The sequence below is a fragment of the Epinephelus fuscoguttatus genome, linkage group LG18 (assembly GCF_011397635.1).
Source record: "Epinephelus fuscoguttatus linkage group LG18, E.fuscoguttatus.final_Chr_v1".
In the NCBI taxonomy this organism is placed as follows: Eukaryota; Metazoa; Chordata; class Actinopteri; order Perciformes; family Serranidae; genus Epinephelus; species Epinephelus fuscoguttatus.
In genome coordinates, this window is record NC_064769.1 from 14,014,636 (window position 1) to 14,028,872 (window position 14,237).

Consider the following 14,237-nt stretch of genomic DNA (forward strand, 5'->3'; position numbering starts at 1 on the left):
TTAGCAAACATTAGCATGCTAACACTACAAGATGGTGAACGTGGTAAACATCATACCTGCTAAAAATCTTGTTAGCAATTAGCTCAAAGCAGCACAGCTAGAATGGCTGTACACTCAGTCTTGTTTAATTTATAGATTGGCAATAAAACTTTTATTCTGGTCAATTTATACCTCAAAAAACTTTTATCTTACATTTTTCATTTGGGCCTCAACATTAAATACATTTTTTAAATCCCATTCTTCGTGAATACATCTATTATTATGCAGAGGGTTAACCAAGACATCATATCTTTCTTCATTCTCAGCTGAGATGTGCAATCTCTCTTCACAGTATTTTTAAGTGGAAATTCCCTCCATTGAGATACAGCAAAATATGCTTTTTCTGTTGCCCTGCTCCTACATCAGAGCTCCCGTCTGGTAAAATCCTCATGAATCACTTTTGTATTCTAGCTGCTCCCTGCTGGAGTGACAGTGTTAAAGGAAATGCACCTAGAGAGAATGTGTGGGAGGGTGTTAGACCGGGTTGAAGTGCTGCTGTTTTGTATGTTTTGTACTGTCACAGGTAGGAACTGAGGCAGACATCCTTTGGGCTTTGGTTATGTTGAACTGTGGGAGGAAGAGACAGACAGACAGCATGTGGGAAAGAGAAAAGAAAGACAGATAAGGAAAAGGTGGAAGGAGAGCGATAGAGGAGTCATTTTACAGATTTACCATCCTTTTGTTATTGACGTGTTGATGCTGAGGCAAAATGCAGCGGGTGCACCCGGCTCATCTGTCTTCCCCTGTTCAGTTTCTTCAGCCCTTTGCTGCTGTAGAGCTATTTATAATAGGGTCAGTGTGAGTAGGAGAGGAATGGTGTGTAGTTTAAGGGTTCTCGATTTCAGATCAGTCCAAGAAGGCCTGAGGGTAGAGAGACTGAGCGACTGCTGACGCTGATGGCATTTTTGTATGTTGAGAAGAGGAATGTTTTTAAAAATACAGTTATTGTACATGGTGATGCCTTCAACACTACATTTAGACAACAGTTGGAGCAGATAATTTCTTAGATTTCATACATTATACTAGTCTGTAACAAAAAGATCAGGACCATGGATGTAGAAAGAGAACTGAATGCAGCGTTGGAGGCAGGACTCTGTTCATTCCTATTAAAAGTTACTCAGTGGAACGTGAAGCCAAAAAAGCTCTCTTTCCGTGGTATAAAATTACCCTGATGTTCTGCATCATGGGGCCCATAGAACAAGCATACTGGAGACTTTTGGCAGCTGTGAACAGGCAGCTTCTGGTTTAGCACTTCACTAACTTGAATGGGGATAAAACAATTCAATCTTGCGGCTCTTCTAGGCTTCCCAAATCGGTCATTTCACGGGGTTGTAAAGCTCCAAAAAATGTATCCATTGAATTACAGATGTCTCTTTCACAATATGAGTCAGTGGGAAAAAGTCTTTTTGGGCCCCATGGCATCATGTGAGAGACGTTCAGTGGTGGATCTTCCTATAGGTGACACAGCAAGCTGTATAGGGCACTTCCTGTGTGGTCTCCATTTTTTTTTTTTTTTTTTTTTAATGTCGAACTTATAAGGGAAAATTGTCCAAAGATCTTATGCTAACATTCAGTCTGTAGTAGGGTTACCACATCAAGTCCCAGCAATGCAGTTTACCTTAATGTGTTCATTAGATGATGGGTAAGGTGGAGTGTATGTGGAGGGCATGTGAGTGTCGATTTCTCATTAGCTCTTGTTCCTGTTTGTAATAAATACCATAAGTATAAATTATAATGTTTTAATTTTTTTTTATAATGTTGGGAGGTAAAGGGAGTTGAAGCTGAATTTGCTAGCTGCCAAACTGCATACGTATATGGGACTAGCCAGAAACTTGAATTTTAATTAGATAAAAAAGGCAGCGATATCTGGGTGGTTGATAGTGTTATCTGTCCTACATTATCAATTCTTAAAAGAATGTCCAAATGCTCTTTTCCAGAGCTCTCTTTCTGTAAAAATGGTGAGTATATTTGCTAATCCACATGTGATTGAGGCTTTGTGAGATCCTGGTTTCCTTTGAAAAGCTGCTGTTGTTAATTATTCTCTTTAATCCCTGACATTTCTCTCTCTTCTCTCTTTTTTCCTCCCTTTCTGCCTTGTTGTGTTCCAATTTCCTTTTGGCACATTAATAGAATAGAGGAAAATTTCCTGGTCTTATGATCTCAGACATGTTTTTTTTTTCTTCTCCAAACCACAGCTAGCCAAGCCAGAGACCTGCTGTCTAAGATGCTGATCATTGACCCTGCTAAACGGATATCGGTGGACGAAGCCTTACAGCACCCCTACATCAACGTGTGGTATGATCCAGCTGAGGTGGAGGCGGTGAGTAGGCCTTTGGCAGAGCTGTATATTGATTACCATCCTGAGCTCAATCCTATCCCCTCTGTCTTTGATTGATCAGCACTGTTTACTTTGTATTTGGCGTACAAAAACAATAGTGATTCCCCTCATTTTATTTTGATTTACAACACCAATAATACATATTAAACTACAGTATGTTTTGTATCAGTGATAATTGCTGCATCAGTGCATTTATGATTGTGTTTAAAATTTTTAGTTCACATCTCATTTTCATTTTTCTCTCACTTTTGGTTTCATTCTTTATATCCAAACTTTTATAGTTTTATGTTCAGTAAAAACAACCCCAAATTTTTGCTCCTCGTCAGATAACATAGTGCATTTTCGTGCTATTCATGAAAGAGCGACTTAGTGCATTGTTCTGTTTGGTAGCGTAAGAGTGGTGGTGATTCTGGTTTATTTGGTGAAGTCTAATTTCTTCATCAGTGCCTCATTAGTATGAGGTGACAGTGAGATTGGGAAAAAGCCATCTGCAGCTCGATAAAGCCTGCACAGATACCACTTCTACTTGCAGCAATACACTAATGTATGCATGACCAGGTGATGAATTTTAGCGTTTGATATCTTGTTGGTTGTAAAGACACTACACGACACGACACACCTCCATTGTAGTTCATTTTTAGAGGATTTCATGACTTGTCTGAGCTGTGTAGTTGTTGATGGTTTTTATTGATGATATTGTTGTTAGAGCTGATGTGGTGTGTATGATATGGCTGTGAATGGCATTTCAACACGTTTTCTGCTGTTTTCCCTTTCTCTAATGTCATCTCATGCTGATGAAGGCCAGAGATCTCATCCAAATATCCATGGTAAATAACAACCGCCCTACATCAAAGAAAATGATTCAATGGGACTTTTGTTTGCAAAGAGTGAAGATTAAAGGAGACATATTTGGTTCAGCACTGTCAGCCATCAAAGCTACAGTTGGTAACTTATGAAAATAATTTTGTGTCATATTTGCTGAAACTGTCTCTATATTCTGAAAGAAGAACATAAGACAGATAATCTGTGAAAAAATCATGTCCCTCCTCTTCTTAGTGTCTTTAATGGCATTGCTAGAATCTACCACGACCCACTGTCAACAACCAATCAGAGCCAAATAGTCTCTAACGCAGCTGTCAATCTTATCAGTCACTGCTTCTGAACTTTAGTCAAACTGTCAAACTAGGCAGCACTGATCAAATATGAATCAACATTCTGTGGCAGCATTGTCTATTTCTCTCCTCAAATGTTATCAGAAACATAGTTTAGTGTACTGTTTATCTGTAAAATGAGAACATTTGTAGCCTGGCCACCATGTGGGATACAGTTAAACGAAGTACCCACTGACAGGACCAACTTTCTCATTTGACAGCTAAACAGTACACTGAAATATGTTTCTGAAGACATTTGAGGTGAGAAATAGGCAATGTAGTATCAGAACCTCGATTCATATTTTAGCACTGCCTATAGTTTGACCGCAGTTCACGGTGCGATTGATATGATTGACAGCTGTGTTAGAGACTCCTCAGCTCTGACTGATTATTGCTGACTGTGCAGTGGTCTGATTCTAGCAAATGCCAGGAGGCAGTAGGAGGGGAGGAGGGACGTGGTGTTTTTTTTTTCTTTTTCATGTACTTCTTTCAGCATATAGTGACAGTTTTATCAAATATGACATAACGTTATTTTCCTAAAAGTTACCAGCCATAGCTTTAAAGGAGACATGTTTGGTTCACAACTGTCATTCATTAAAGCTACAGTTTGTAATGTTTATGAAAATAACTTTGTGTCACACTTGCTGAATCTGTCACTATATTCTGAAAGAAGTACATGAGACAGATAGTCTGTGAAAAAATTATTTCCCTTCTCCTCGTCCTGCCTCTAATTTGCCATGGCACACCAGAAACCACCAATCAGAGCTGAGGGGCAGCTGTCAATCATGTCAATCACTTCTTGTGAACTGCTGTCAAACTGCCAACTGCCAGTGCTTGTCAAATATGAATCTTGATTCTGTTACTGCATTGTCTATTTCTCACCTCAAATGTTTTCAGAAACATATTTTAGTGTACTGTTTGGCTGTAAAATGAAAATGTTTGCGATCTGGCCGCCATGTTGGAAACAGGTAACTGGAGTACCAAACACCACCCATCAGTCGGACTAACCTTATCATTTTACAGCTAAACAGTGCACTAAAATATGTTTCTGAAAACATCTGAGGTGAGAAATAGGCAATGCAGTAACAGAGTCTTGATTTGTATTTGATCAGTGCTGCCTAGTTTGACAGTTTGACCGCAGTTCACAAGCAGTGATTGAGGTGATTGACAGCTGTGTTAGAGACTCCTCAGCTCTGATTGGTTGTTTTTGGTTCACATACAGTAAGGCCATTTGAAATGCTACAATACAATAGAGTAACCAGAAGAATATAATTTATTTTGATGGATTGTCTGTCTCATTTAGTGCTGTGTAAATATATGGACAGTTTCAGCAAATATGACAAAAGGTTTTTTTTATAGAAGTTACCAACTACAGCTTTAATCATGATAAGCATAATTATAACACACACTTGTACACACTCTGCATATTTTGATGAATCTTTGTATGAGGGAGAACCTCTCCCTTCTGTCTTGCTGTAGCTGCTGAAGCAGACATGTAAGTGTCCGTCCAAGGTCACAGCAGAGAGGTTTATGGGTGGTCCTGTCACCTGCAGTGAGATTATGGTGTCAGAGTCTGGGGCAGGATCAGGAGGGTTGACTGAGTGCCAGACAGCATATTTGTGTCCTGTTAGATAAAATGACAGTCCTATGGCAGAAGGACATCTCAGCTGGACAGCCCACTGGATTTGTTCTTATCTCACTGTCTGTCAGTTGTTTAAGCCTGATTACTGTGTAATATTTTGATATATGTGTGTGTGGAGACAATGTATTGATATTTAAACTATGTAAATCAATCATCATTTTATGTGAGTACAACTAAACAAAGCTGTTTATTTTCCTTCATTCACATTATTTATTTTCATCGTAATCCACATGTGCCTATTTTGTATCCCAGCATGTCTTTGTGTACATACGGTACATGTTAAAGTGTCAAACTGATAGTCAGATGCATTTGTCATGTTCAGATTTTTTTTTTCATCCCCATATTTGTATTTATTTGTCCACAATTTCATGTTGCTGAATTAACATAAACTTATTGAAGACATTTTTGTATGGATATTTTTCACCTGGAGGTATCCAGTGATATCAGCCATTGATTGACTGATTTGATTTAATGTGAAATTAACCTTGTTCACTGGGTTGTTTACTAAATTGTTACCAAAATGTTTGTACTTTGTTTTGTTTAGCCTCCACCTCAGATCTACGACAAGCAGCTGGATGAAAGAGAACACTCCATTGATGAATGGAAAGGTGAGAATTACTTTTTAAACCTCTAAATAAATACTATATGTTGACAGGAAATCACCAAAAGTGATAATGTCCGACGAACGGTAGGTCCAGTATATATGTGTATATTTGTATCGCTTTGCATGTTTCAATGACTTCTCCACCAACTTTGCTCCTCGGCAGAACTAATTTACAAAGAGGTGATGAACTTTGAGGAGAGAACGAAGAATGGCGTTGTGAAGGGACAGCCTTCACCTTCAGGTACTCTCAGTGCATAACCCTAATCGCTCTGTAAGTGAATTTACTATAACCTTACTGGAGTTTACTTGTAAATAGAGAACCCCATCGTGTTGTTGACCATGTGTCCCTGTCTTTTGCATCTCCTGTTTTTAAAGCTAAATGTTGTTTAGTGTTTGTGCCCAGTGTATAGAAATCGTATTGATGGACACCTAATCTGTAATTGTTAAGACTGCCTCTGAATATATTGAATAGCAGATGGTGTGTGCACTTAAAGGAGTGTGTATGTGTGTGTGTGTATATGACATGTCATGACTTAAGATTTGGGTCCTTTTGGGGTCCATCACAGGACAGTTCACTCCTCAGCTGCAGCTGACATCTCACACTGTTCTATTGTCTGCAAAGGATCTCAAAGCACAGTGAGTGCTGCTTTCATAGTTTGCCACAGAGAGGCAGTATGGAGTCATATTAGCAGATTGACCAGACCACCCAGACTTCACTGCAGAAATAGCTTTTTGTGAGGTTGAGACAACAGCCATTCTGTTTTAAAAAGACAAAAACAGGTCCATTTTTTACAATTACAAAAGCAAACTGAAACCAAATCCTGCAAAGACAGTAGCATCAGGCCTGACCAGGACAGAAAACTGCCACATGTGAACATGAAGGGAAATGAAAGTGCATTCAAAATACAATGAAGTCTTTCAGAATATACCCTTCTTATGGGCAAACCAGTATTATGGAAACCTTCATCTTGTAGAGAGTTTATACTAAAAGCCTTCTGTCTTCAGTAACTTAGACAACTTTTAGTTTAAACAACATATAAACAGTGTCGTCTTGTTGCAGCTCTTCAAGCTGAAATGGTACAGATGAAAGATGAGACTTTTAGACTCAATAGTCAGGAAAGAGCTCATTGGATGAAATTAACATAGCATGTGTGGTTGCATCCATTTCTTCTCCTCCTCTTTGCTCTGTTTCTCACAAAATAATGATTAAAGGGATAGTTCACCCAAAAAATGGAAAATACATATTTTTGATCTTGTATCTATAGTGCTGTTTATCAGTCTAGATTGTTTTGGTGTGAGTTGCTGAGTGTTGAAGATATTGACCGTAGAGATGTCTGCCTTCTCTCCAGTATAATGGAACTAGATGGCACTCGGCTTGTGGTGCTCAAAGCGCCAAAAAATATGTTTGAAAAACTCAACAGAGATGTCTCTTTCCAGAAATCATGACCAGTTATTCAAAATTATCTACAGATCTTGTGAGCAGTTTCATGTAGGAACTATTTTCTCTCTAGTGAACTACACCTGCCAATGGTATCACAGCACAGATGGAGGCATGCATCTACCTCTAGTTCACCTAGCACCACTGAGCTAGCTAATGTTACAGCTCAGCCAAGAGGGATGCCATCAATGTCTCCATTTAGCACTGGCACATGCCTCTCATCCATGAGTAGATGCACCTTTCCCTCTGCGCAATGATACTCTTGGCATGTGGAGTTTGGTAGAAAGAATATTTCCTACGTGAACAGTGCTTACAACAAGGTCTGTGGATTATCTTGAATATCAGGGTCATGATTTCTGGATAGAGACATTGCCATTGAGTTTTTCAAATGTATTTTTTTCTGGCACTTCAAGCACCACAAGGAGAGTTTTTGGGGTGAACTGCCCCTTTAATCAGAAAGGCTGGTGTCTGATGCTGAGTGTAGCAGACTCAGTGCAGTGTAGGAGCTGCAGACAGCAGTGTTTTACTGCAGCAGTAAAACGGAAGAGCTTAGCACACACATGATGCCTGAGTCAGACCCATCTTTCTGTGCTACTAAGTGTGTGATGGAGAGTTTAACATCTACTATCATTCCTAGACTGCAAAGATGAAAAGGAGTTCACTGAGTGCATAGGGCGGCTCTACAGTACAAGATTGAGAAATGGTTGAGACCTAATTAACGGTGCCAAGCCAGCACACAAGAGTTATAATCTCACAACACAACTTTGGCCAGCATTTCTCCCAAGATTAGCCTTAATTAATTTATGATGTAAAAGCCTTATTAATTATTCATTTCCATAATCTGTCTCACTACTACCAGTTTGGTTCATGCTCAAGTCATCTTTCAAGATTTAAACGTATACTGCGCCCACATGGTGACTTTTAACAGATATTTCTGATGTATTTACTGTAAGTAAACTTACAAGTGAAGTGACTGCTGGAATTAATGCCAGCCATTAATCCTGCTTTGTTCTCCGTTTTATTTTGGGTCAGCTGAAGTGCCCACCAGTCTCCATTAAGCAATTACCTCCCACAGGGAACAGACACAAGCAGCAGATTTACAGTTTCCCTGCACTGTACATGTCTTCTGTAGAAATTAGGGGAATGCTGGTACAGTGTGCTTGAAATTAAAAGTAGTTGTTCTTCATATTGGCAACACCCATATATTCTCATCCTTTTTAATCAGGCTTTCGACTCCCATGGTAACGGCAGACTGCCTATATTTATATGGATTTGCTCATAAAGTTATCAAAGACAGCAAAATCCACTCACTGGGAATTCAATGAAAGTGATGTACAAACCCACAGAGGTTGAGCTGTTTGGTTGTTCGACTTCTTTTTGAAAATGAAGATTAATGCCCCTGCCTCCTAAGGTTTACCTCCAGATCCAACATCGCAGAGATGTTTACCCTTTTTATGCCTCTGTGCTTGCGACAGCCGTGGCTGGAGGCATTATGTTTTTGTTCTATACGTCCATCTATCTGCCCGTCTGCCTGTCTCATTCTAATGAATGCAGCATCTCAAGAAAGCTTTAAAGGAATTTCCTCAAATTTGGCACAAACGTCAACTTGCACTTAACAATGAACTGATTAGAATTTGGTGGTCAGATGTTAAAGATAACTGTGAAAGCAGGTTTTTGGCGATAAATCAAGAATTCATATGATGATTATGACAAAATTTCACACAAATGTCTAATAGAATAAAATGATGAAGGGATGACATTGTATATCCAAACCGTCAACGATTATTGTCACTGTGTCATGTTCTGCAGAAAGACTTTTCTGGCCATTATTTAACACCACAACTCAGGAACAGAGAGGAGAATTTGGTCAGGGACCAAATTGGTGACACTATCTTGGGTGTCCACCTTGAAACTGCAATGATTGTATAAATCTTATGTGTTGCTGGCAACATCCATGTTTGGCGTTTTCTCTACAGTCATGACACATATGAGTCTGGACAAACATGGATGTAAACTGCAACTTTATTGGTTGGTGGAGGCATATAAGCATAAGGCGGTAATTCTAATTAATTCTGGATGTCAAGTAGATCATTTACCATGATGTGTCAGGTCCAGAAAGAATCTGTTTATGCAAGAAAATAATTAGAGATGAGGGTTTTAAATGAAGTGTTGATCTAATTACTAATGACAGAATAGCAGCTGAGTAGACTGAATTAAGAGTTCTTTAATGAAACCTTAAGATGTTTACAGCTGGCTGCTTCCACCTTTGACTTCAAAGCAAGATCAATATCAGAAAACTACCTGGGAAAAAAGACAAGGCATAACATTGCACTATTGAAGGTTGCTAACCAATAGGCCCAGCCATCGACACATTTGGTGATACATAAATCAAAACACATGTTTATAACATCCAAAATGAGTAAATAAATAAATAAAAGAAAATCCTAACCATAGGTATGATATACTGATATAAAATCCCACTCTTATGGATTGCTGAAACACTGCCTCTTTCCTGTGAAACCCATTGGACCCAAACCTTACTTACCCCTGTCTCATTATAGACACACTGTGATTGTGGTCTCCCACAGGTGCTGTTCATGTTGTTGATGTCTCAGTCTCATACTAAACAAATTCAGCTGCAACTTTCCTCTGTGTGCACTTCCAAAATATCTCTTGCGACTGTATTTTCTGCTCCCGTCTTTGCCAGGACTCTTTTACGTTGTAACCCCCTGCTGCTGTTGATTCCCTTAGCACAGGTGCAGCCGTGAACAGCAGCGAGAGCCTCCCCCCCTCCTCCTCCATAAACGACATCTCCTCCATGTCCACCGACCAGACCCTGGCCTCAGACACTGACAGCAGCCTGGAGACCTCTGCAGGACCCCTGGGGTGTTGCAGGTGACTAGCCGCCTGCCTGCGCAACCCCATGTTCTTCCGAAGGTGAAGAACCCAACCCGAAATGACCAACTGAAAATACAAAAAAGGAAAAAAAAGAAAAAAAGAGTAAAGATCAAAATTAATATATTAAGAACAAAAACATCGAGTCGTGGAAACACCGAATCTGAAATGATGAAATCTAAAGCCTGTGCATTGTCATACAAAAACAGCAGTGGTATTTAAACTGAAGTAAATGAGCTGAGATATATGTTAATGATCCTCTAGTTGCTTTGCTTATATTACCCCACATATCTTGTATATGGCATCCAAACAAAATGACCAAATGCTTCGACTTGCATCTCCTGTAAAGTGCATATTGGCTGGCTGCTGGTCTCCCAATTCCTTACAAAAGCATTTATGCTCCAATCATTGTGGCAAGGTGGGCTGCCATTTTGCTCATCACTATTGTACAATACATCCTCCTTTCCCCCCTCTCCCCATTCACCCCTTATGTAATGACACTGCTGTATTTTAACCTCTAGGCTTTGCCTTAGGCACCCTCATCCCCACCCAACACAATCCCCAATGTAAGGTTGCCTGATTTGTGTGTTTTTATGTGGTTATTCTGCAGGGAAATGTAGTCGCTCTCACCCAGGGTGGCGCTCCCTGCGCTACTTGTAAATAATGTAATTCTGTACAGCTGAAGGGCACACAGAGTGGGACTGATGGCCAGTACACTGGGAGTTTTTTTTCTGACTAGCGCACCTTGCCACATCACCGCTTTCCACCTCAGTTGCCCCTGCCTATTGCTGTAGTCCTGCATGATTAGATTTAAAACAATGCTAATCTCACTGTATGCTAAAATGAGTCTGTATAGAGACTTTTGTTTATATACGATGTAAACTAACTCAACTCCAGACATGGGGGGGGGTCTGGGCACAGGATAGGACGAGTGAGTGTGAGTGTGTGTGTGGGTGTGTGTTTGTTAACCACAGGCAAGCCATTAAGACATTAGTAAATGTCAGGGCTGAGTTCGGGACTTAAAGGGTCAGTACACTCTGAGATAAATTATTTTGATTGTGCTCAGACTTCATAAGATTACCTTTAAGGGGTTTTAAAAAAAAAGTCTGATTTGTGTGTAATGTCCCTTTTATTTCTCCTGGCAGTGTATGATCGGTCCCTCCACCACCCCACGGGCTGGCCCACAGCCCTGCATGTCATTGTGTACCATTAACCCCTCATAGGCACAGGAGGTTGGTCTGTTTCACTGTGGTGTTACCACAAGGGGACTATTCTTATTTATTTGACTGTCTGAAACTGAGGGCTTATGGAAAGAGATACAAATGATGCAGTGGGTAGTTTAAAGGCGGGCGATGAGTGTTAACCTCGTAGCAATGTTTTATTCTAAAGTCATGTACATCATTTCACTACACACGAGAAAAAAAAAACATGTTTTTGTTAATAATAAATGAACTGGATACAGGCTACCCAACAGTTATGTTGACTACATCATTTCTCAGCTGGAAGATTTATTTATTGATTTATTTATTTTGATAGACGAAACCTGAATATGGCAAGTGCCTTTTGGAATGAAGCATTGCAGGTACAGAAATGATATTATTTTTGGGTATTTTTTCCTTTGCTTCTTCTTTTTCTGCCTTAAAACTATCCGTATCCCCAACGCACCAATGCTGGTAGAAACATTTAAGCAAAAAACACACAGTTTGGCCGGATGTTGGCGCTTTAACTTTAGGTTTTATCCAGTGACAGGGACACTTTGGGGTGTGAAATCGAACTGCTTTGTTCAGATCAAATGGCTTAACACATACTTAAGATAGGTTTTACACAGCATGGAAGGATTTCTGTCATTTCCCATATTGATTTATCCTTCAAACTGAATCTCCACAGTGTGTGACCAGATTTTCTCAAACTGGGGCACACGCACAAACACTCGCATGCATTGTTCGCATTGAACTTTGCAAAGGCTTGGCAGCTCTAGGGCACTCTGTCTCTCACTCCACCGTCCAGTTACAGCCCGTCACTGTAGGTCACATGTAATCTTTGATATTTCACTCATCCCATTCAAAACACGCTATATTTTTACTTCTCACAACAACAACAGTTTAAGCTACAGTTGTGAATATGCAATGGTTGATTGCAACTAAGGTATTACTACAGCTTTCTTTTCATGCTTTAAAACACTCCAACTAGAAACAGGTGATCTACAGTGAGTTGCTTTATTTGTGTTTGTGTTAGTAGTTAGTTTCCTTAGGTAAATAATTCTCATAATCTTGGTTTCAAGTGCCGTATTCCGTGTTCTTATGCAGGTTGTGTGGGTTGATGGGCAAAGAACCATTAACAGATGCTGGGTTACGAAACCACATTTTGCAAGCAAAGAAATAATTTGTGCTTGAATAATTCAGATGGAAAGACATTCTAGAAACTGTGAGCTGTTTTTGTGAACAAAACATGGATTTCCTCCTACTTTATGTAAAGTTTACATAACAAATTGCATAACTTGTCATCAGTTGACAATCAGGTAACCAAAAACATAAAAAGATGTTTTAACACACTCAAGGATGCTAACGTTGGCCCTTAAAGAGGACCTATTATGCTACACTGATTTTCTGTCATATATAATGTTACAGTGCTTTTAAAGGTTTAAAAGTTTCAAATAAATAGTTGAAGAAATGTATGTCTTTACTATCTTTAAATGGTCATCTGCTCCAGGCATGCTACCGCAAGTGTTTACATAGGCCTATTACATACACTGCTACATGTAGCTACATGCTAACGTCGGGGAAACGATTCTGGTTGCAGTTTAGAAGCTTTTAATGGTCATTTTTTATGGTAGAAAGTGCTGCTATACTTTGTTACAGTAATTCCCCAGCCACAAGTACACTGCTACATGTAGCCACATGCTAACATCAGGGAAGTTTCGGATCATATTCCTGCTGGAACATGACTGGTTGTGAAGATTTTGTTTTAGAAGCTTTTATTGGGGATTTTACATGTTAGAAAGTGTTGCTATACTCCAGTGGGCTCAAGATGGAGGCTTAAAGAAATAGACGCTAAAATGGAGCGTTTCAAACTGACGGTGTCCACAGGTGCTCCGGCACGCACATGACGAGGAAAAGAAAATGTTTTTTGTGCAATAAAGCATATACACATTATAGTAGACACCCAAAATACATGTTTAAACTTGAAAATGAGCATAATAGGTCCCCTTTAGTGAAACAAACTGGGACATTTGAGTTTATTTCTAGCATGTTAAAACACCATTTACAACAGTTTCTATAAATATCACCATATTTCCTACATATGGAAATTGCATGGATCATATGTCCAGTAGTTTAGAATAAAGGTTCAATTCCAGTCATGTGACGGCACTATTTAGGTGGACATTTCACATTTCATATGTTTCTTCCGTGTCTCTGTACTCTCCGGTTGAGCTGCTATAGCACAGTGGCTTAATCTGTGCATGGAGTCTACCCAAAGCACTCTGTCACTGTACATACAATATCTCAAAATCTGTTCCCACCAAAATTATATACATAACTTGTAATAGCTACTTTGTTAACACTCTATCTGCCTGTGGCTCGTGTACAGTAAACCACACACAGACTTGCAGTACCTTCACAGAGCTAAGAGGGTAACTGAGGGTGGCGTCTCCAGAATAAGCTATGGCTAGCTTGGCTTTCTGTTCAGGGTCTGGCCAGGGCAATCTTTCAGAAACAGGGTGCAACTTTGAACTTCTTTGTGTTTTGAAAATGTTCTGATGAATCTCTCACAAAAGGGGTCTGTCTCAAGTGGACTCCTGAAACCACAAATACAGTACTGTTGCAGTTATTACTACAGGGCATTTTTAACCATCCAAACTACATTCTTCTTTTCGAGTACAAATATGGAAACATTTTCTATTTTTCTTTCTCTGAATGTGATCTTTTTATAAAAACATCCCTCCAGACAATTCTGTTGTAATAAACAAAAAGGTGCTTTTGGTCCTGTTTAACGCGCCTGAAGGTAGAGATGATTCTTACAGCTGGGTTGTCAGCACTGAATGTAGAAATGAATTGTTTCACTCACATCATTGCTGCTCTGCTTTGTCATCAGTGTGTGTTTGCGTGCGTGTGATTTCAAAATGACCAGCA

General features: G+C 39.5%; 1 protein-coding gene across 8 annotated transcripts in view; it reads left to right on the forward strand.

Moving 5' to 3' along the window:
- The window catches only part of mapk10 (mitogen-activated protein kinase 10), a 50,144-nt gene extending 37,652 nt beyond the window's left edge, over positions 1-12,492 (forward strand). For 4 of the 8 annotated variants that reach the window (XM_049604301.1, XM_049604302.1, XM_049604299.1 and 1 more), the window contains exons 10-14: positions 2,235-2,359; positions 3,178-3,204; positions 5,715-5,778; positions 5,938-6,015; positions 9,969-12,492. In XM_049604301.1, coding sequence (XP_049460258.1) covers positions 2,235-2,359; positions 3,178-3,204; positions 5,715-5,778; positions 5,938-6,015; positions 9,969-10,111 — 437 coding nt within the window. In that variant the 3' untranslated portion in view covers positions 10,112-12,492. Of the gene's footprint in view, positions 1-2,234; positions 2,360-3,177; positions 3,205-5,714; positions 5,779-5,937; positions 6,046-9,963 lie in introns of all 8 variants that reach the window. The other 4 variants (XM_049604303.1, XM_049604305.1, XM_049604306.1 and 1 more) reach the window with 4 other exon arrangements.
- Positions 12,493-14,237: the final 1,745 nt, after the last annotated feature.